General features: G+C 39.7%; 2 protein-coding genes across 2 annotated transcripts in view; one reads left to right on the top strand and one right to left on the bottom strand.

Moving 5' to 3' along the window:
- ADAM22 (ADAM metallopeptidase domain 22) overlaps positions 1 to 4,648 on the top strand; it is a 123,128-nt gene extending 118,480 nt beyond the window's left edge. The window contains exons 32-33 of the mRNA XM_062494725.1: positions 3,247 to 3,370; positions 4,628 to 4,648. Of these exons, the coding sequence (XP_062350709.1) occupies positions 3,247 to 3,370; positions 4,628 to 4,648 (145 nt within the window). The remainder of the gene's footprint in view (positions 1 to 3,246; positions 3,371 to 4,627) is intronic.
- A 9,702-nt stretch (positions 4,649 to 14,350) lies between these two features.
- On the bottom strand, positions 14,351 to 22,490 carry SRI (sorcin). Its single transcript, XM_062494737.1, has 8 exons — positions 22,317 to 22,490; positions 21,604 to 21,690; positions 18,473 to 18,542; positions 17,732 to 17,775; positions 16,553 to 16,700; positions 16,285 to 16,398; positions 15,786 to 15,844; positions 14,351 to 15,111 (listed from the first exon to the last, which is right to left on the bottom strand). Exons 1-8 carry the CDS (start codon positions 22,362 to 22,364, stop codon positions 15,085 to 15,087), a joined length of 597 nt encoding a protein of 198 aa, XP_062350721.1. The 5' UTR covers positions 22,365 to 22,490; the 3' UTR covers positions 14,351 to 15,084.
- Between the last annotated feature and the right edge of the window lie 797 nt (positions 22,491 to 23,287).

Consider the following 23,287-nt stretch of genomic DNA (forward strand, 5'->3'; position numbering starts at 1 on the left):
AGAGAATCCCTCACAGTTCATAACCAGTTCAGATCCGTCAGGAGCTCCTGCTTTGAGTTCAGCTAAAAAAACACTCAAAATTGCAAGATGTTTAGTTGTGTGACCAGGTGACACATTTTGCACTGTTTCTTGTGCAGAGTTGTTTAGGGAAAAGAGGCCGAGCTGGTAGGCTCAAGGCTGCAGGGACTGCTTCCAGATGTCTTCCTGCTACCACAGTGTTTGTTGTGAATCACAGAATGGTCTCCACATACTCTTAGTTTTAGCATTCAGGACAAAAAGCCAAAAAGTGGTCACTCCATCTTGCTTTCTGGTCATAAATTAGAATTTTTGCAGGTGAGGTGCATGGCTTCATTTGGGATTGGCAGTAAAACCTCTGAATCTCTGTTGTGGTGTGTACTAGTTTCTTGTGTAAGTTTCAGCTAGAAGCAACATTTGGCATGAGAGCTAATGGACTTCATTGCAGGAGAACTGAAACCCTATTGAAAGCTAAGTGGATCCCACCCTTGACCCAAACTGCCAAGTTTTCCTACCTTTAACCCCAGCATTACCTGCAAGTGTCCCTGAATGCTGTCTCTCCATCCTGTAAATGAGAAAGAGCCAGACATGACCTTTCTCATTTAAAGTATATGTAAATCTGGGATACACAGCACATACACAATTGCAGGGCACAACCTGAAAGGTGATCAACACCACCTCAAACAATGTTATCACAGAAGATGCACTGTAAGATCTGTGAGCGTACGCTGAGTCATGTATGTTCACAGTCTCAGTAGCTGGCACTAAAGATGACAAAACCCAGCACATAACTCTTTTGCTATAACACATAGCAAAAATAAGTGGTGAGGCCCTGTGAGGGGAGGGCAAGGTTGTTTCTGTAAGTGTGCAACTGCATTCTCCATGTACTGGCTGTAGTGTTGCAGGTGCAGCTGAGCAGCAAAGCTCATGTCAGTTAGATGAGCAAACTGCAGGTGAGCAGGCAGTGCAAAGGGGGTTTGAGAAGAAGGATGTGTAGGCAGCTACACTGGAGGCTTGGCCTTCAAAATCTTTGGAAAAGGAAAATGCTGGAAAAGGCAGCATTGTGGTTGAGTTATGGTGCAAAGCTTCCTGGCTAAAAGGCTCACTTAGGGATCCTGGTAAGAGGACCTGGTTGTGCAGGGAAAATATTCAAGATGCCCCATCCTTCAGGGGATTATTACTCCTTCCAGCATCACCTGCTCAGATGCATGGACAAGAAAATTGGCTTTATCTTTTCCTCTCACTGTGGCCTTCTCTTAGAGTATCTAAAATGTAAAGAGCCTGTGGTGTGTTGGAAGTGTCGTGCCTGGTATGGTGAAAGAGATAGGAGATGCCTTCATTCTGTGCGGCTCCATTGCTGTGCTACCTTATAAATGGCTCTCTGATAGGGCTTGCCAAGTCAGATTCCACTAGTCCAGTTCCTTGTTTCTGATCTCCAAGTGCATTGTTACAAATTTTAAAATGAATATTTAAAATTCTACTGCAGCAATGGGGTAAAATTTGTGAATAGTTGGATCATTAATAATATGTAAAATGTGCTCTCCTTATTTTCTCCCCTCTCTTTTCTCCTTATATTCTTCATTCTAGATCCACATATAGTTTGTTAGTGATCCATACTAGTCCAAGTGGGGGCAGAGATGAGAGGTCTTGTATGGATAATGAACAGCAGGACACTGTTGACATCCTTTCCCTGGAATTTTTGTTTAAAATTAACCTTTTTTTTTTGCATGCACAATTTGGTGCCCAGATCCATGGTACTGGACATACAAAAACCTTGTTTTATACTGCAGTAACTGTTTCAGGGATTTTTTCCTGAAAACATCAGTGCATGTCCAGTTCATCTTAATGGGTGATCAATGTGCAGGTACTGAAGATGTATGCTTCCATATTTGGATAATTGTAGCAATGTAAATCTTTTAAGTGCTATTGAACTTAGAGACTACCACATGAGGCACTAGAGGATCATGAGCCAGACTGGAGAGCTCTCATCATAGAATTTCCATTGACAGCTTGTTGCTTGTGGCTACCATCAGTCATTGTTTGTATGGCAGACAAGAGAATATGCTGTTGTAGGGAGCTACAGACACAACAAAATGATACAATAGTCCAAAATAAAAGTAAAATGATTTAAAGGTAAATAATTTTCACTTATTATTATGGAAACTTTCCATCTTCAGGGACACATTAACTCAAAGATACTAGATAGCAGTGCTCAGGGAAGGCTGAGTGATGTGCCTGCAGTATTAAGAGGCCTCATGTGGCAAATGCCCCTGGTCTGCACAAGAGAAAAAGGTGGCCAGGATAGCTCAATTTTTCTACTTTGAGGCCTTTTTAAAATTTTACTCTCCCAGATTTAGAGCCTGATAGGAACCTCTCAAGTGGGAAAAGTGCTGAATCTCAAAACAGAAGCATGAGTTTTTCTTGGGTATAAAATTTCAGTCAATAATGTGCTGTTGCCTTATTGACATGAAAAGAATGCCTTTCATGTGATACAAACATTTACTTGCTCCTGCTTACTCTACTCACCTTGTACAGAAATGCTGATTGCCATTGACTAATCAGTCCATTTTTGTATATTCTCATCAGACTCTTTCTTTGGCTGGAACAATATGCACTGTATGATGCTTGCATGTATAACAATTTGTTATTAGCACTTTGTATATGCCTTTGTTACTTCACAACTAACAGTTTGGCCTCCAAATGCATGCATTTGTGTAAATTAATGTTACAAAAATAATAGATTTATTTGCTATGTTTGTATCAATTTAGGAGATGTGCAAGATATTCATAAAGGCACATAATTGCCATTTATTCACTGGGAGAAGACATTTGTTCAGCTTGTATTTATACAGCTACTGGTTCTATTTAGGCTTTATAATGCCATGTTTATCTTTTAGTTCTGTATTTATTCAATTGTAGATTTGTTTTTAATAATTTTATAATTATTAATTACAGTATCATATAAAACAGTTTAAGAAATAATTTTTGCTATACAATTCTAATAAGAAGTAGCAAATTTTTTTTTCTTCCAGTGTTCCTGAAATCTCTAAGTACCTTTATTCATATAATGAAATTATAAGACTACTGATCAAGCAATTTTATCCCCCTGATATTAAGCTAATAATAAGCTATATACTTGGCTCTGAACCAAGGTTCAGAGTAATGGCAGTTGCTGTTGCAGTGCTAGAATGCAAAGACATCACATTTATTTTGTGTGTTTCAACATCTCAGGACACTGTCTCCTGCAAAGTCTCCGTCTTCATCCACTGGATCTATTGCTTCCAGCAGAAAATACCCTTACCCGATGCCACCACTTCCTGATGAAGAGAAAAAAGTCAACAGGCAAAGTGCCAGGGTATGTGTCCCTCTTCTGTCTGCATTTCTTCAGTGATTTGATTTAATGGTAGTTTTTCAAAAGGAAACTGTGGCAGATTAACACCTTTGACAAACAGGGAGGGTTGGAGTGGCATTTCCTTTGCACCCTGAAGTTCTGAAGCTGCTCATGGCAGTGATGAAGGTCCCGACAGCTGTGTTTACAGGCAGCTTTTCCAGGTTGCTCTTAAAGCTGCCCTGAAGCCCAGATTTCCCTGCTTTTCTGATTTCAAGCTGAAAACATGCCCTGGAGAGCCTTTGGGCTGCAGAGTACAGGTAGACCTGGAGCAAGTGGTGTGTTTGGCTCTCCTTTCTTACCCCTTCTTCCAGCAGCTCTTGTTCAGGCTGTGGGGATAGCTGCTTACCAGCTTTATGGAAATGTAAAAAGTTCCTCACATGGAGCATGTGGAGAGCTTGCAGGTCTGGAGGGACTTCACTGCTCTGTGACTTGTGGCCAGCCTGGCACCCCCTAGAGTGATCAGGAGCTGCTGGAATGTGTGGTGGATAGTAATGCCCCACATGGAGAGATTTCCAGCTGCTCCAAATGGCTTTTGTTTCCTTTGTGTCAATTCAGACATAGCAGGTATTTGAATATGCAAAAAAGTCCTGAAATTTGCTTTAGGAGCTTTACTTGCAATACACTTGGCTCATGTTGCTGATGCTGATGAAATTCTTATCACTGTTCTCTGTCCTTTTTTTTTTCCAAGAAAAAAGGAACGGATGAGGGAACTTGCAAGCTGCTCCCCCAGTGCTGCTTGGGGCAGAAGATTGTGTGAGGTGCAGCACAGGGTCTCCCATGGCAGCTTGGAGCCTGGGCTGTAGTGATGTGTCTCAACCCTGGAGCTGCTTTGGCAGCAGCTCAAAACCACAGCAGGAGGTCATGCTGCTCTGAGCAGAGATAGGCAGATGAAAATGGGAAGTTATCTCTACACTAATATTAGTGTAACTCAAAAGTAAAAGCTGTCTAGTACAAGTTTGATTCTACACTGACATTTCTCTTTCAAACAGAAAAATGAATTCCCAGCCATGGGCATTTACTATGCTGACTGTAAGTTGTGCTGAAACGCTTGAGTCTGTCTCCTCACTTGGTGAACAGATACCCACCAGAGGCTGGGAGGAGATTTGGTGACCCAAGTGACGTAGATGCAGTTCCCCAAACAAGCTCCTTGCACTGTTTGGGTGATAGCCCATTTTATCTCGGTGTACAATGTGTGTTTGTCTTCATTTTCCCCCTCTCTAGCTATGGGAGACATCCATCTAGCTGCACTGTTTTCCTGGGGTCACATCAGAACTGTTAACTCTGGATTTTATAGAAACTCAGCATCACTGAGTCACTGCATATTCATCTGCTCTTCAGACAATTCGAAAGATCAACAGAGATGCCCATGATATCGCAGTGATAACCTCCTCTCATGTGGAAAGGAAAAAAACAGTCTTTTTCTTTCTTTCTTTCTTTTTTGTTGGCTCGTATTTTATGGATTTGATGAACAACCAAAATCATAACATTTGACAGAGAATAATTAGCCCATATGTGACAAGGCTGCTCTGCATGGTGACCTACAATCCCAACTGCAGTCCATTTGCCAGTCCTGTGTAAGAGAGGTTTTTCTCTGGTTTATTGCAGTCCTGAGTCAGACCAGAGTGGAACTGGGAACGTGCCTCACGGAGAGCCCAGCTGATGTAAACTTGTACACTGTATGCATGAACCTTGTGTTCTTTACTTTCCACATGTAAAGGAAAAACAACATACTGTAGTAGAGATTAGCATGCAGGGGTAAGAAATATAGGATTTTTTTTTTTTTGGTGACAGGATTTCAAGCTTTGAAAGGCAACTATTTGACACAACGGCAAACAAACAAAGATTATACCTTTTTTTTTACCTTACATGTTTATAATCTCAGTATACAGATTGTATATATGTAAACATTCAATAATGTCAAAAATAGCTGTTATACGTACGTGTATTTTACCAAATGCCTAAAGAAACAGTCATGACTAACATCATCACGCTTCAGATTTTCTAATATTATGAGCAGACATCCTTGGAAATACAGAAAGTACAGTACTGTAAAACTGTGTCTTTCAGAAACTGGTGTTTGACCAAAATCTATACAACTTTTTCAGCATCTTACACTGTCCTGACAATCTCAATTGTACAGTAGACTGCAGAAACCAGTACAGCAGCACTTTGTCTTAAATCATCATAAGAGGAACCAGCCAAAATCCCTTGTTTAGTAAGATAACCACTGTATCCTCTCACAGGTGTGATCAAGAATGATTAGGCAGACAACACTCTTTAAGTTATGTGCAGCACAAACTTACTGGACGTTTGGGAATACTTCTAAGTAGTCAATTCAGGATGTGGTGATGTGAAGTCAGTCTGTGAGAGTTGTTGTGTATTTTTGATGGAACTTTTCAGACACTGTTTTTGATGGCAAGGCATAGACTTATGAGAAGCATAATGATTTCACTGCACTGGATAACAACAGTGCTGGGCAAGTGGCCAGTTTCATTGCTGTCTTTCAATTGTATTTGTTACTGGAATCGCCTTTACCATGTGCTTGAATGCTATGCTTGCTGCCCCTGAAATCCCCTTGACAATTTTTGGGGGCATTAAACTGAGCACAAGTGAATTTAGCTAAAAAATAATGGGGTGGGGTGGGGGAAACAACTCTTTACTATGTTAATCTTGGATGGTTGTACTTCTAACACCTGAGACTTCTAAAAGTTGTTGTAGAGCAAATGTCTCCTGACTGGGAATTTTCAGTTAGTAAGAAACTGGACCATATTAAATCAGTTTATAATTCTCTTGTTTTCCAAAAATGACTACATCTTAGCTTCAGGAAATACCATTGCAGAATAAAACACCCGACTGTGTGGTGCAGTTGAATACCCTACCCAACAGCTGTATGTTGAATTAGATATTATTGTAGTGGGAACATCTATGGTGTTTCTGAATCTTCTACCTCTTTCATGTATTTCCTTTAGTAAGTGAACCCAACATTTGCAGCCTTTTAATGTATTTTTTTAACTTTTACGTCTCTCAATAAAGTCAGATATATGTAAGATTAAATTAAGAAATGTTTAAAGATGTTGGCAGCTGTAAAATATGTAAGATTTTTAGAAGCACTATATTTTATGATTAGGCTGTATGTTAGATTATGACCAAATATTGGCCTTGGCATTCAAATAATTTTCTTTCACAGTCAACAGGTTCTGGTAAGTATTTGGAAAAAGACAAATATATGTGAACACAAGTGGGTGCAGACTGACCATCTGGAAGGAGACAGTCACTTGCAACTGCTTTAGGGAAAGATTCTGTATTTTTGTGAAAGGTAAATATATCAATCAGCACTGAAGAATGTTTTTTGCAATTATTTACTTTGAGTGTAGCTATCTAGATTAAAGATAGTTGATAGCACGTAGCTTGTGAAATTAGGGTCTGAGCCATAACTTGAAACCAGTATGTCTTTTGTTGATTTCACTGGACTTTGAGCAGGACCCTCAAGAGGTGCACCCACATTAGGACATTATGATAACCCGATTGTCTCTGTATTATTCTGTCTCCTGGAAGCTGGTTTTCCCTCCCATATTCATATCTTGTCTTTAGTAACTGGACTGTTCATCATGTGCCTTTTATGGTATTTTTTTGGATATAAATGGGTGTGTAGTTTTGAATAATCCTGTTAGATTTCTGTGCATATCTTATGTTATGTTTTGTTCCCTTTCCATTTTGCCTTACCAAGAAGAAGCAAGATTTGGCAGACAGAACAGGATATAACATACTGGCTCTTTCTATGCTCATAGCTTCTTGTTTTGCAAACAAATGGCCCTCCTGACTGTATTTTCAATGTAGTATGTACTTCCAGATTTTTTTGTTTTGGTACAATTCATTTGTAGCATATGATAATACACTTATGTGTGTAGTGTACCTTGAACAGTCACCTTCACATTTGGAGATATGTAGAGACTGGAAGTCTAGTTCTGAGCACTAAGTTTAAGTTAAATAAAGGCTGACTTTCACTCTGGTGTTCTAGAGTATCAGAGGACCTGTGTTTTTACAAAATTCTTCTGCAGAGAACTTTGCAACAGTTTGATAACTTGGGAGACCTGAACTGGCAGGGCTGGGTGAGCCTCCCAAGCCAGTGGAGGTTGGACAGAGAAGTTGTTTGCTTACAAGCTGTCATTTCCTACTTTTAAAATGTAGTGTGTTGGAAACCTACCAGATTAGTAACCTTGAAGACTGCAAATATTTTTATCCACTGTAATTAGTTACTCTGGCAATAGCAATATAAACTGCCGCATAATACCTCATCCAGACTAAAATAGAGTACTTGTCACTAATATAGCTCAGTCATTTTGACTCATTGAGACTAATCCTTTTATTTTGGTTTTATTTTAATAGATGAATTAGTTATTGCCAACTATGATGTAGATGCCTGTTGAAGTGAGGAAGCTATCAGTTCCCAACTAGAAGTAATATTTTATATGAGTGTAGGACCAGCAGGATGAGATACACTTAAGTTACCTTTATGTATTTAATTGTGGGAGAAGAATCTTGTGTAGTTTATAATAAAATTAATATGTCTAACTGATGTAGACTGGAAAATTGAGATTGTATCTAAAAATAATGCTGCACAATGATGCCACAGTTTAGTAAAGTAAAGATTTACCTAACTAATTCTGGATTTGTTATGAACTATATTAATCTTAGACAGTATACCAGAGATGATTGTGACTGATAATTTACATATAATTTTGTTACCTTTAAGTAAGTAGATTCAAGAAGATTGTTAATTTTATACAGTCTATATTAAATTATGAACTAAGGTCACAACTTGCCAGACACCTAAAGTGTGACTTGACTTTGAAGATGGCTTCTTCCAAATAATTTAAGAGTTCCTGATTTATGAGATGTTGAACTTGCTGAGCTCATGTGCTCATGAAATAATTTTGATTGTGCTATTGAAAAAGCAGGCCTTTGAGGTATAGCCTGAATTAAAATCAGAAAGAAATGGTGTTAATAGTGTACTGAAATCTTCTTACTCAAATCACTATTGTTGGTTTGGACTGATTGGTCTTGTCAATATTAATGTGACAACTCTTTTCAAATCCTGAGCTAAGAATGGCTATGTACACTATTATAGACATGCATATACTAAAAATCTTAACCAAATTTGCTGTAACATCATTACTGAATTGATTAATGGATAGAATGTAATGCCAAAGAAGGATGAGACTCCATAATCCTAAAGGATATTTTCTTCAGGTAGCCCTTAGGACTTGCTCTGTTATTGAATCCCATACCTAATTGTGAGCAAAGTTATAACACTCCAGTGTAAAACTCAGCCAGCTCCTGTTCTCTTCCATCCCCTTTTCACTCCTACTGAAAAGCATTTTCATGAAACATTCATCCACTAACAGCCTCTGTGAGTTTGCTGACATCAGAAAGCTACTAAGGTGGTCATCTTTCCACACTATGGATAGGGTCTTTCCAATGCTGTTAACAATAGTAGGTTTAGATGAGGTTATCAGGAAGAAATTCTTCACTGTGAGGATGGTGAGGCACTGGAACAGGTTGCCCAGAGAAGCTGTGGATGCCCCATCCCTGGAAGTGTTCAAGACCAGGTTGGATGGGCCTCTGAACAATCTGGTCTAGTGGAAAAGTCCTGCCCACGGCAGGAGGGTTGGAACTAGATGATCTTTACGGTCACTTCCAACCCAGACTGTTTAATGATTCTGTGATCTTTTGCTTGTGCTATAATCAGGTGGTGATGCCTCATGTCATGTAGATTTTCCACTGGTTTTGCTGGGGATGAGTTAATTTCTTCACAGTAGCTGGTAAGTGGCTGTGGTTTGGATTTGTGCTGAAAACTGTGTTGATAATACAGGGAATTTTTTAGTTACTGCTGAGCAATGCTTGCAATGAGCCAAGGACTTTTCTGCTCCTCACATGCCCCACCAGCAATTGGGCTTGGGGTGCCCTAGGAGTTGGGAGGGGACACAGCCAGGACAGCAGACCCAAAGGAAATCCTAAACCATATGATTCCATGCTCAGCAACAATACAGGGGGGAAGGTTGGCAGTGAAGAACTGAAGCTCAGGGACTGGCTGAGCATGGGTCTGTTGATGATGAGCAATTGTTTTCATTTGCATCACTTGTCTTTTTTGGGTTTATCTCCCTATTAATTCCCTTTTCATTAATTTTAAATTATTTACTACAATTATTTTATTTTAATTATTGAACTGTTCTTAATGTCAACCCATGAATTTTCTCACTTTTACCTTTCCAGTTCTCTTGCCCCATCCCACTGGGGGTGGGGACTGAGAAAGTGGCTGCTCTGGGGCTTAGTTACTTGTGGTTAAACCAGAACACTACTGGTACAAGCACTTGGTGACTCAGCTATCCTGTGTCTCTGTCACTCTCTAGCATTTTTGAAGGCTATGCCTCTTTAATCACCAAGTCTGTGAAACTAACAGTTGAGCTGTTTCCTGTTTCTCTTGCTCCAAGTCTGAAGATCATGTTTCTTTCTCTAAACTGAGTATCACTGGCACGGGGTAACAGTGGACTGTTTGGGTCACTGTTTTCAACACAATATGATGTTATTTGCCTCATTTTTAAAGAGCTTGAGTATTTCAGTCTCCACTGAATACCAAGAATGGATGAGCTGATGACCCACTATTTGCATGGCTTCAAAATCATAGGACATTTATCAGCAATGTGGGATTTGACTTTGATCACATTTGATGTGCTCAGTTGGTCAGAGCACAGTGTTAATAACAGCAGGGTCAAGGGCTCAATCCCCATATAGGCCATGCACTTTAGAGTTGGATTATCCTTGTGGGTCCCTTCCCCAGATTATTCTGTGATTCCTGAAGACAAATTTGAATAATCTGCAAAAATATGTGCAGGTTGTGATCCCATAGCTGCACAGTGGAGTGAGGTTGCTGTGTGCACATAACTATTATCCGAATAAGGCAAGAACAAATAAAACAGTGAAACTAATTGTGTAAACATAGCTACAATACAGACATGACTCTCTTAAGTGTGATTTGGTCAGAAACGGGAAAGGAAATAATAGTTTTTATCATCTATGCTAAAAATCTCCTCTGACATGAGTATATTCTAAGTCAGCATATGAAAGCAATTTCTGGTGTCTCAAATATGGATGCTGATATAAACTGCAGCTTTGGAAACAGCATCTTGCACCCAGCACATGGTATCTTGTCATTCCACAACAGTTTTCTGCAAGGATTTAGAGAAAAGCACTGTATCAGTCAACATTCCTATGTTATCTCTGCCAAGTAAGAAAAACAAGCAGCAAAAATAAGTTCAGAACACAGATATTGCTCACACTTGCGAGACTCTACCTGGCTTCAAAATTGGCTCATCTAGCCAGGTCTGGCAGTTTTAGCTTTTTAAAATCCGATCTATGGAAGCTTCAAAATCACTTCAGCTAAACCAGCTTTAAACTGCTAAAAAACTTCTTCTGCTTAAGACAGGCCATAATTGCCATATACCTCAGAATGAGATGAGGAAAATTTGGGAAAATAAGCACAGAGCAGTTAAAATGAAACATGTTCTCTGAGGGAGAAGTAAAGGTGTCAACACAATTTTTAATTGCTAGAGCATAAAATGTCAAAGCAACAAGCTTTTGGTTTTCTGTTTCTGTATTCCTCTGAATAAAAAAATAAAGCTTTTGTTTAAAAAAAAATCAACATGAGGCCTTAAGACCTTATATACTCTAACTTTAGCATGGAGAGTCTATTTTTACAGCCATGTTAAAAATTCTGTATATAGGCCTGACTGACCTTGTGAGTAGAGTGGTGCAAGCAGCTAATCATGCAATATTGCAAGGCTCTGTAGAACAGCAAATGCTGATTTAGTTTGATTATTGGTACAAGAACTCCTGCTCACTGCCTGTGTAGACCCTGCATACTTTACACTTGGAAATTCAGTCCAGAACATACTTAAACTGTGAATATATAGCTTGATTTTTCTTTTCTTAAGGATAAAAAAATATATTACAAAAGGTAATGTTTTATATAGAATACAGTACTTATTTTTATTGTTGCATAAATGCAAAATATTTTTTTCAGAATAGCAAAGCATAACAGAATTTTTAATCTGCTGGAGAAAGCACTATTTACTGTATGACCAATTCTTTCAGCAAAGCTTTTGGGGTGGTATATACCAACTGGCTCTGCCAGCTTCATTTTGTTCTGATGTTTAACTTGGGCTTTGCTGTAAAAAATATAAATGCTATTTTTTCACTCATACTAGCCATTATTGAGAGAGGCAAGGAGAATCATGTTTCACCACTGTGGCTGGGCTAGTATTGGCAAAAACAATGATTTGCATCATATCATTGTCTTTGCTAGCTAAAATCCTTTAAAAATCATACCTGATGTAATAAAACATCAAAATGAACCATTACCATTTACAACATTTTAGCTTTGAGTGTGATATTTTTGTCATAAACATTACAGGCATTGTGCTGTTGAATGAATCTGGCTTTCATGTAGCTAAACAAAATGTTGCTTTTTATAAAATCAAATGGTTGTAATTCAGGATTCTAAATTCCTGCTCACTTTTAATAATAACAGCATCACAGTATCCACTTCTACAAGAGTATTTAATACAAATGCCTGTGGTTTTCAATGTTACTAACATATTGTAACATCAGTAAAGTGACTTTCAATGACAAAGACTGTTGTGTGTATTTTGTTCTTCTAAGTCATTGTATTTAGCACTTTCTGTTTTATATGTCTCTACAAAAGAAAGATGTTGCATGCATGGGAAAAGGCTAATAGTAGAATATAGATGTTATGTTCCAAATTCCAAGGTTGAAAATGACCCAGTGAGCTTCTCAAATCTTTGTCTTAGGAGCCTAATGTTCTCAAAGTAAATCTTAGTTTGCATATTTGAGGACAACCTAGGAAAAACACCTGTTTGAAACTATATCAGTGGTTGGCTCAAAGGTTGAGAGCAGTCACCCCACATGGTGCCATGTAAGTATCCTTCCCAATATGCCTTGTGGGAAAGAGAAACCATTAATTCTGAGAATAGCTGTTTCTTTAAAGCAGGTAACTTGCATATTCAATCTGTCCTCTGAATCTACTCTTAATGGGAAAGCAATTTTCACAGAAGTTTCGGGTGGCTTTTTTTTTAGCAATGACAGCAAACTCTGTGGTAACTCCTTAGTATCTCTATGTATTAGCTTAGTTCCTCTCTAAATTTGAAAGCTGATGTATCTCATCAGTCCCTGTGAATACACTGGATTTTTGAGATGCTAATGTAAACAAAAAAGCTATTTTTTCTTGAGGAAGCCAGAATTTTCTCCTGGTTTTGGACAATTTTTTTTCCCCAGTTTTCTTTGGTTTATGTTTACAAGATCACTGAAGAAAACCTTTTTGGTTCATACTGTTTTCTTGTAGCATTTCACTGCCCAGTAGCTGGCTGGTGCCAAAATACCAATTCAGCCTAGGGAAATAAACTGAGCAAGACTTTAGTTTTAGGTCCTTGGGTTTTGAGTTCTTTGGCCCACTTGAGTCAGCTGTTCTCACTGAATTCCTTCCCAGCCTCTTACCCACACTCAGCCTACTCACTGTGATTGCGGAGAGAGAAACTGAGAAGACCCTGACACTGTGCAAGCACTACCCAGCAGCAGCTGAAGTACTGCTGTAATTGATGCTGATTAGTTTCAAATCTGAAACTTTGGGCTGCTATAAAGAATATTAATTCTATCCCAGCAAAGCCACTACAAGACCAGAAACACAACTAAGCAGAAGTAAAGATGTGCAGGTAATGAACATTTTGGTAAAGATCTCTTACTATTCTTAGGGTAAAATTAAGTGTAAGGATGAATGCTGTATTTATACAAAATAGTCTACTCAAATCCTTACAGGAAGAACAGCCTTTTTTTCACACTCTTAATAACCTCATCTGCTGTGGCAGAACTGATGTTGGCTGCTACACTCAGACAAACCTTTATGGATTTTGGTCATTCCATTAGAAATATTTTCAGTAGTATTCCATCTGTTTCCCAACTTTATGTGCAACAGGACAATGTAGTACCAGAATGTGGATGTATAATGCTGTCTATGCCTTTGAAATTCATTATGAGGGTAGAAAGAGAACTAGCTTCTGAAATGAAACTACAAGCAATATATAAAGGATTCTAAATTTAAACAGTAAGTACAAGTTGCTTTTTGGGGGGTGTGAATTTGAATTAGCAGCCCAGAAACTAAAAACCTGGACTTAATAGGCACGTCCACAAAACAGGATATAATACAGTATCTTTGAGATTCCTGTTCTGAGGAGCTCGTTTGTCCAATTATGCATATGCGTGTATATATATGCACATATGTTTAGTTTTGCTTTCATTCCTTAATGTAAAGGTTCCTCCCCAAAATTTCCCTAAACTACTTATTTAAGAAATATACTTTTTTAACATTCTTCTAGCACTGTATCAAGCAGCAAAACAACATCTATCACTCCTCTGCGGTAGGCAGAAGTAACCAAAATTAATGGAAGTTTCATTAACTTATTTAATTGGAAAAAAGTTTGTACGACCTCTGTACAGTGTGCTGCTCCCTCTTTCCATACAATGTCCATCCTCCTCTCAGAAATCCCTACAACAAAAGCAACAAGAAACATCCCCCCCCTCCCAGCTTTTTTTTCCCCCTGAAGAGCCTCTAAGGCTAACTAAGGTAACTAAGCCTTGCCTGTCTGTATCTGTTTTCATTGGTAACTACTGCTGCGATCTGAAACAGTAACCTGGCAAAGAATTTTCCAAGTGGGATTTGGCCCTTGTGTGTTAGTTGGCAGATTGAGGCAGGAAGGCCACTTGCTAGGGGTTGAAGTGGAGGAGACAGAAACATTCATTTACATGTAACTGAAGTCTGTCTGTCTGTGACAGGACAGTTGATGCACAAACTGACGCAGCACACCTTTTTATGTTTAGAAGTGTTTTATGTAGTGACACAAAGCAAGAATCTAACAGGAACAAAGCCCCCTGTACCAGAGCACAAGGCTAGAAGAGTTCTCTGCTATGTTTTGTTTCATCCCTGCTTACAAGAAGTTCTTAGCAGGTAGTCTTACACTCAGTGCATGGTGTCACAGGCTTCATCTTCAAAAGAGCTGGCAAAGCAAGTAACCAAAACTTATTGATGTTCTAAAAGAGCAGTGCAAAATTACCATCCCAAAAGCCCTTTGAATTTGTACATCTCTTATGTTGTCAAAGACAAGAAAATATGTATCCTCTTAAGTCATACACATGTTACTGTTTAAGTCATAAAAAGGTACGTTGCACTCCAGAAACTGATTTTTGTTAACCATGGGAAAAAAAGTAGACACGACTGAAAATCTTACCATTTCTGTGATCTGAGTTATACATAGTGAACTGCAAGTTTATGAAAATAAAAGCATCTTTAAAAATCACAGATTGGAAGTTGAAGACAACAGTACATGAGTGGTCTATATTCATTATAGAGACTGAAAAAATGTGTGTAAAGCGACACCTTTGTAAAATATGCAATTTCCAACACTGAGACACAATTATTGGAGGATTTGGCAAAGCAAAAGACATACTGGAATGTTAAATCATGATCATCCATGTCTTGCTTCCTTTTGATTTAGATGCTCATAAAACTGGAATGTTAAATCATGATCATCCATGTCTTGCTTCCTTTTGATTTAGATGCTCATAACACACTGTATGAACTGAAAAGAGAATAACCACTTATTAGATGTATGGCAGAGAACGAGTTTTTTACTTTTTCTCCTACAATAATCACTGTCACTATGCTTTTCTGTAAAGAAATTCAGCCCATGGATAGTAAAGCTTTAAAATAATTATCAAAATAAGCAAATAGTTAATTAAAGCAAGGCATCTCCTTAATGATAACAACAACAACAACAAAACTAACACACACCCTCCCTCCGTTCCAAATCCAGGATGACTTGAATCTAGTGCTCTCTTTTTGCTGCATAGATGTGGCTAGGACACAAGACCCACAAGCCTGACTGTGTGATTGGTGTCTGTTCCCACCAGACCTCCACCAACCTTTTCCCAGGAAAAATGTCTATCAAGCTTTAAAACAAAAAAATGAAAAAAAAAAAAAAAGAAGCCACAGAAAGTGATGCTAGCAATTGATGTAGCTTCTTGGATCTTCTAGAACCACACTGGAGAGAAGTTCATAAAGTACAGAACATTTTATAGAACTCTGTAAAATACACAAAAGTTTTTTGAGACAATACTCTACAAGCCCCAGAAGATCTGGGTTCTCACTGTATATGTAGGGAAGATAGGCACAAACTCAAATCATTACTGATTGTCTTTAGTTCTTCTTTTGTTTTACCCTAGAATTTTAATAGATTCCTTAAAATTTACTTACATCATCATAGTGGAAGTTCACAAAACCCTGCTGAGTTGCATCCCTTCTTCTAAAGCATTCTGCAAAAATTCATTAAGAAAACAGAAACTAGGTAAGAAGAACTACAAATAAACCATTTTTTAAGAGTATACAGTACTTTCCTAAAATTCCCCAAGTCACATGAAGGAGAACATGATGAAGAATACTGCAATTCATTCCAGGCTTAATTTCCCATTCTAAATTTTTGGATTTATCCTATACAAACCTTTATGTTCTGTTAATAAAGTTTCCCAATTTTGCTAACATAACTCTTCAAGCCTCTGGAGTAAACCCTGCATTAGCATAAAGTCCTTTTTTCATGGGAATTTAAAAAATCCTGATCTACAATTGTCTGTAGACTATTGATAGAAACCTCTTTTGTAGTATGCCAAAGTTGAACTTGAGATAAGTGAACAATCAGGTTTCATTAAACAAAAATACGTTATGGGGCTGACAGTAAGGAGGCTATAATCCAGCATACCAGTGAGAGCTCGGAGTTTCACACAGCAGGCAATGTAATCATCAAATGCAATCTTTCCTTGAGTGCTGTATCGCTTCGTGATTGCAGTCACAGCCTGTGGGCTCAGTCTAAATCCTATTTGAAAATAAAAAGTCTTATTTTGAAAAGACAGGAAAGTTAACAGAATCCAACACGTTTTCATTGGCAATATCACGTGTTAGTTACTAGATGATGATAACTGGAAAATGGTGTAATTCAGAGTCAGAAGCAAGAATATTTTACAACTTACCCATAGTTATCAAGGCTTTCTCCAGTTCCTGACGATCCACTGTGCCACTTCCATCGCTGTCAAAACTTACAAAGTGCTGCTTCCAGCCATTGACCACAGCCCAGAGTTCTTTAAACTCATTAAATCCCAGTGTGCCAGACATATCCCTCTGATTTCAAAGCTAAGAAAAACATTTCTTAACTAAACAAAATACCAACAAAAAGTGACAAACCAAAAACCAACCAAACAGAAACGGCATCCATCTGTAGTTAAAAACTCTTCCTTAAAGGCCAATATTAATATGTCTACTATTATTCATTTATCTTGCAGAAAACTAACTAAAGCATCCCCCAGCACAGATGGAGATAATACTACCCAAAATGTAGGGTCAGAGAACCTCAGAGAGCCTGCTCTGCCCACTTCTTCCCAGTTAAACCCACTAAAGCTATTTCCTCTTTGTGAATTCTACTTTTGTTGACACACTTCTCTTTTACCTGCTGCTACATAATTGCAACCAATTAAATACATAGCTTAAATAAAAATAGATGCCAAAGAATAAATTTTTATAATTATCAATTCTCTCGTATTCTAAGCGGTTTGTTCAAGATGAGCTAAGAACCCTTCCAGTTTAATTTCTGCTTTTTTCTTTTTAAGCAGCAAAACTTTCAATTCAAGTTTTAGCTAAAGAAATTCCAAAGACTCCAACCTTACACAGGACATCTAAGTCCTCCACAGTTCCTACTGCTGAATGCTCTATACCATTCCATGAGATACTCAAACCTGATTCATTCATGGGAACAGGATTTAGGGGGACTTAGATTGTATTCAGGCTGTGTACTACAAAAATTTGGATGAGAAATTGGAAAGCTGTCCTATTAGAAAAGCACAGTAAGAGATTTGCACAATACTTTATTCTGTGCCACCAGACCTGACCCTTCATACATTCAATAGAGTTCCCCAAGTTTAGAGGGATACCACTTGCTGTGAAACAATTGGTCACCGAGAGCCTCATTTATTTATTATTTCTTCAATTGTTAAAATTAGCGAGAACAGAGTTTTGCAGCTTCCCAATCACAATGATCACAAGACTTATCAAGTAAAAGCTGAATGGAAACTACAAAGCATTTCCCAAATGTTTTGGCACTCTCTCATCTTTGCTTACATAATGCAAAAATGCTTACATTTTATACTAAAGGATACATCCAGCATTGAGATCATAAGTCTGCAAGTCTCTAAGTTGAAAGCTGTTAAAGTTAGAAAAAGGAAAAATAAATTAAGAGCCTAATCTTCAGTTTTATCTAAACATAAACTTTCAGATTTACTATATATATAATTATATGCTGATTATATATTATAAACTATTATGTAATTAGTTCCCCTGTATACAGCCATACCATATTTTTGATCCAAGTAGGAACCATTACTTGTTAGAAAAATTGACAGTAAACAATTTGGAGGCAATTCAAGTTGTATTTAAAATTAACTTGCACTTATCTTAATCCACAACAGTTTTGGGTTTCAAAGTGGACATTTATATTCCCCTCCCCCAACAGACACCACCTGAACACCAGTTTCACTCACAGAAGCTGTAAACTGAACAGGAGGTATCCCAGCAGAGGAGTCCTGCCACAGATTTTGGTCAATATCAAAGCTCAGCTCAGACCAAGGCAAAACAAAGAACTGTCTATCCATTACAAAACAAAGCACTTCAATTCCACAGCCCAGCAGAGTGGGGAACTAAGGAGGCCAAGAGGGCAAGTCCTTGGCATACAGAGCTGAACACAGAGAATTTACATGTCCAAGGTATGGAAAGGAAACCCATTTGCCATGCAAAGAAAAAACCCCAGCTCTGCAGAAGGCACAACTACATGCATTTTCTAGTAATAGGAAGAAGAATTACTGTGCTTTAGATTTGCTTGTTTATTTAAATCATTAACTTACGTTTATATGCTCCCGCAATCCCTGACTGGGTGAGACATCTCTGTAGCTCATCAGCATCTATTTGTCCATCCTTTCGGTAACAGAAGATGCATCAGCTATTAATACCCTCTCCCAGGATGCTTACTCCCAGTACCCACTCCCTTTCCAGCAGCATTCAATTAGTTATCCTTCTCAAGACAGCCTCATAACTCAAAAATATAAAAATTCCTGGGTTTTTTTAAAATATTAAGTTGCTAGCAGAACAAACCAACATCAAAAGCAAAGAATTTTGAAAGAAAATCAAAACAAACTCAGTAAAGATACCTATCTACATGATTTGGAAAATGCCTCATTTCCAACAAATCCTGCTCAGGGCTGAACAGAGAAAACAACTGCCAATTCATGGAAAGCAATGAGCTGCCAGAAATGGAGGTGGCATTCTAAGTTTTATTCCTCACATCCCCAACATGAAGTTTGGTTCACACAGAGTTTAATTTAACCTCATTCAGGAATGGAACATTATGTGTCTAGATATAAAAAATGATGACACTTCTGTAAAGCATTAGAAGATAAAAAGATAAGTCAGGGGAGGTTTAGGTTGGATATCAGGAAAAGGCTTTTTGCCTAGAGAGTGGTTGAGCACTGGAGTGGGCTTCCCAGCAAAGTGATCACAGCACCAAACCTGACAGTTCAGGAAGTATTTGGACAACACACTTGGGCACTTGGTGTGACTCTTGGAGTGTCTTCAGCAGAGCCAGGACTTGAACTCAAAGATCTTTGTGGGTCCCTTCCAAATCAGCATATTCTATGATTCTGTTTGCTACAGCATTTTCCTAATGTTTTTAAACCCACTTTTGAAAGCTCTTTTTTCCAAGAACTGAGACATGCTACTGAATGATATGGTGGAACAGCACAGCCTGATAGCTTTCAGAAATAAAATATCATTGTTTATAAGAGAAAGAGTGGTTCTATGTTAAATGACATTTGAAAAGGTGTGGAAAAAAAGGCAACTATGTTTTGATTCTATGTAAAGTTAATGGCAGCTAAACCCAAATTTGCTTCTTATCGACTCCATCAGTCTAATTATACAGATGTATTTCATACTTTATATTCACAGGGAGGGAAGAAAGAGATTTGAAATAACCATTAATATTAAGTAACTAATCTCTTCAAAGGCTTTGTATCTTCTGAAATACAGATAGGAATTGCATACCTTTAAAACAGAGGAAGATAGAAAAGCATGACTGTAATCAAGATTAACACAACCAAAAAGATGCTCATCTTTTTTGGTTTTTCTAGTAGAACATAAGCAGGTTAAACTAGACAATGCATATGGTCTTTGCAAACAGGCTGAAAAAATTTTTTACTTCCTACAAAGACAGACTCAATTGAATAAAGATTTGAAACAATACTTTTTACTTTCTTCTGTAAATAAAGGAAACTAATTCATCAATTCAAAGACAAGATCCCTGTTGATAACTACTTCAAAGAAAGTTCAGTGAAAATATTATCTATTACATAGGCACAAAAACAAGACAGCAGTACCTATGGATAGCTGAGATGTGGCTTTTTACAGAGTTGCATGGATGGCCATAAATGCAACTGATAATTTATCTGTTCCATTTCACTGTCTCCTTACAGGGTTTTCACTTCTGCATAGCCACTGTTCCCAGAAACAGACACCTCAGATCCCAAGGATAATTTCAAAGGCTACCCAGTTCATTTCAGTAAGGAATGATTTCTACTAATAGAAAGAATTTCAGAGTATTAACTTAAGTATTCTTAAGTGCTAACTTGATCACATCCACCAACCCACTGATTCCCCAGCTTCCAGTTTCCAGGCCTCATTGAGAAACCTGGGCATGGTTTATGTTTTGCTGAGATCCAGCTCCTGACACCTCTTCTCCACAGTGCCATATCCTGTTTGCTGCTGCCTCCCTTTCTCTTTGCAATAGGAGCTTATTAATTTTTCCAGCATCAGTTACTGGCTCCACTGCTGATTCCTGGCACACATCCAGGTGGCACCTGCATGCAGAGGCATCTCAGCTGGGAGACAAATTGTCAGCACCTTCAGCAGAACTCAGCTCTGGGCTTCACCTTCTCAGAAAGGCCTCACTACACAGAGGTCATTCCAGTGTTCTACAAAAACACACGGTCTAAATATTTTCATAAGCAGTTAGAAGGAAGTAAGACATAGACTGCAAAATGCATTATTAATTCAAGAGAGTAACACAGAAAACAAAACCAATCCAAGTTATGGTGGCAATCTGAGTCTCAGCTAACACTGCTGAATTAAAATTTTCATGTTGTGGTGGTATCTACCTGAGGATAACAGATCCAAGAGCAGAGTTTTACATCTGCACAGACCCTACAAGTGTGCAATAAATAGCTATAATATGGCAAACAAACAGGGAACTTCAGCTCAATAAACCTAATTTAATTGCTCCTAGACTCTGTAGTACAAACAGCACTTATTTCCAGTAACATGCATGATTGTACACAAACAATATATGCCACAAAATTACAGGAAAAAAATGAAAAATGCAGTGCAGAATGACAGGGAAGGAAAAAAAAGTCGTGAATATCTTTCCTCTAAAAGAATAATCACTCTGTGTTACCAGTAAACCCAGATGTTGGCACAACCTATGACTGCTTTTCCATTCTTGAGTCTAATAAAATCATGTAATGACCTCTTTCCTTTTAGCATTTCCTGCTCTTAGCCAGGCCATCTCCACAGCCCACGCTTTCCACTGTTTCTCTTTTCTTTCTCCTAAACCTGGCAGCATTCACCAGCCCAGAGCTGAGTCACAATTCAGCTACGAAACGTCATGCATCTATATATTCCCTGTATACACCTATATAGGAAAAAGAGGCATACATGCCTATGTTTATGTACGTATTTACACATACAATACAGAAACTAACAGCATTATTCAAACTCTGTAGTTCCTGGATGTATACAGCCATAACATAGACCAATACAACTGTATGTACCAAACAGCCAAGTAAAACAATTATGGATTTGCTTTTTTTTTTAACTAGAAACAACAGTTTTTCTCACCACAAATACTAGGCATGCCTCCTTCCAGAGGCAGAGAGTATTCCCCAGGAAAAAAAAAGTCCAAGAAGTAAATAACACTTTATAAGTTTACCTGCCCTCCTACTGCAGCAAAATAACCATACAAAGGATCCTGAGCTTGACCGGGGAATGCTGCAGGTCCTCCTGGAGCTCCTCCATACTTTGGAAATCAAAAAGAAAATTGATTTTCAGTAAGCGATTTCATTGAGGAACTGTACTTATCAACTTATGTTTTTATGTGCACACGACACAAAAAAAAAAACAAAACACAAACTTTTAAAAAATCATACCAACCAAAAATGAAACTCCTCATGAAAAAAATCCCACAAACCAACTCTCGGTTTCAGTACTCATATACTAATGCGTTGTAATGTAAGCAGATCAGTGTAAAACCTTGCAGAGGAACAACCGGCTGATCTAGATACAACCTGGTCTATTTCACCAAGGTTTCATTTCATCCTACCCCTAGCAGAAAACGGTGCGCTGAATAAATACCAAAGCACTACATTCCACTTCAGAAAAGTTGAGCAAAACAGATGTCTACGGCAAATACACGGAAGAATATGCATTAAGTGTGAAAACCTTTAAATGAAACTGATTCTTAAGGGAAAATCAACAATGACACCCTCAGCAACGACCTTCGCCCCCGGCAGCAGCTGCGGTGGATGTGCCTCCTCCCTCCCGGCGGAGCGGCGGCCGCAGGCCGGGCAGACCCCGCCTCACCCGGCTCTCACCGCTCCCCCCGGGCCGCCGGCCACATCCCCCGCGGGCCCCGGCCCCGCTCACCCCGCCCTGGTAGAACCCGCCGGGCGCCGGCTGCCCGGGATACGCCATCTTCGCCTGGCACCGGCTCCGGCGGTCCGGCCGTGCCCGGGAGCAACCACCCGGATACGGAGCGAGGACGGCGACTTCCAGCCCCGGCCCTTCCCGGAGCCCGCGTCCCGCCACCGCCCGGGCGGGGCAAGCGGCGACCTTCCGTCACCGGGGCAGCGGGCGGTGCCGGGCGGTGCAGTCGGGAGCTGAGGAACCACCCCTGCCGCTCTCCCTCCCTCCAAGTTCCCCCTCCGGCACGGTGGTACGGGCCCGCGGCGCCCTTTCCCGGCGCAGGCAGGGCGGGGCGGGCGCGGCGCTGCCTCGGGCCCGGCCGTGCCGCGGGGCGGGACGCGGGTCTGTCCGTGGGTCTGTCCGTGCGGGATGCGGGCAGGGAGCGCTGAGGGCGCTGGGGCCAGGGCGGGGAGCGGGCTCGGGTCGGCAGCGGCTCCCGGCTGTCAGACACCCGCGGGAGGCAGCGCCCGTGGACGGAGCGCTGCGCTGAGGAGGAGGAGGAGGCGGCTGCGGCCCAGAGCCAGCGGCCGCGGGCAGCGGAGGTGGAGCCGGACCCGGCGCATCCCGGACTGCCGCTCCCGGGAAAGCGGTGTTGTGTGGCGGCTGTGACCCACTAAAGCGACAGGAAGGCTCCAGACATGTTCACCGGTGAATCGCCTGAGTTGATGTCAGATTGTTTCAGAATCACCGGCTGGTGATTTACCAAAAGGCCGCCAGGCTCATAGACTCAGCAGTTCGTGCCTCTGTATCGTGTGTCCCGAAACGCACCCTTACGTGTTGGTACACATCCTCTGTCTGTACCCTTGCTTTTTCTTCAGCGTATGACCACCCGTCCCTGTTCCCAAAGAGCAGGGTATAATTTATTTTGGGTCTTCCAGGTCCAAATTCCGGAGTAGGCGTTGGGGGAATGCCCGTGTCCCACTGAAGCGAGG

This window comes from Cinclus cinclus, chromosome 1, assembly GCF_963662255.1.
Source record: "Cinclus cinclus chromosome 1, bCinCin1.1, whole genome shotgun sequence".
NCBI classification, from domain to species: domain Eukaryota; kingdom Metazoa; phylum Chordata; class Aves; order Passeriformes; family Cinclidae; genus Cinclus; species Cinclus cinclus.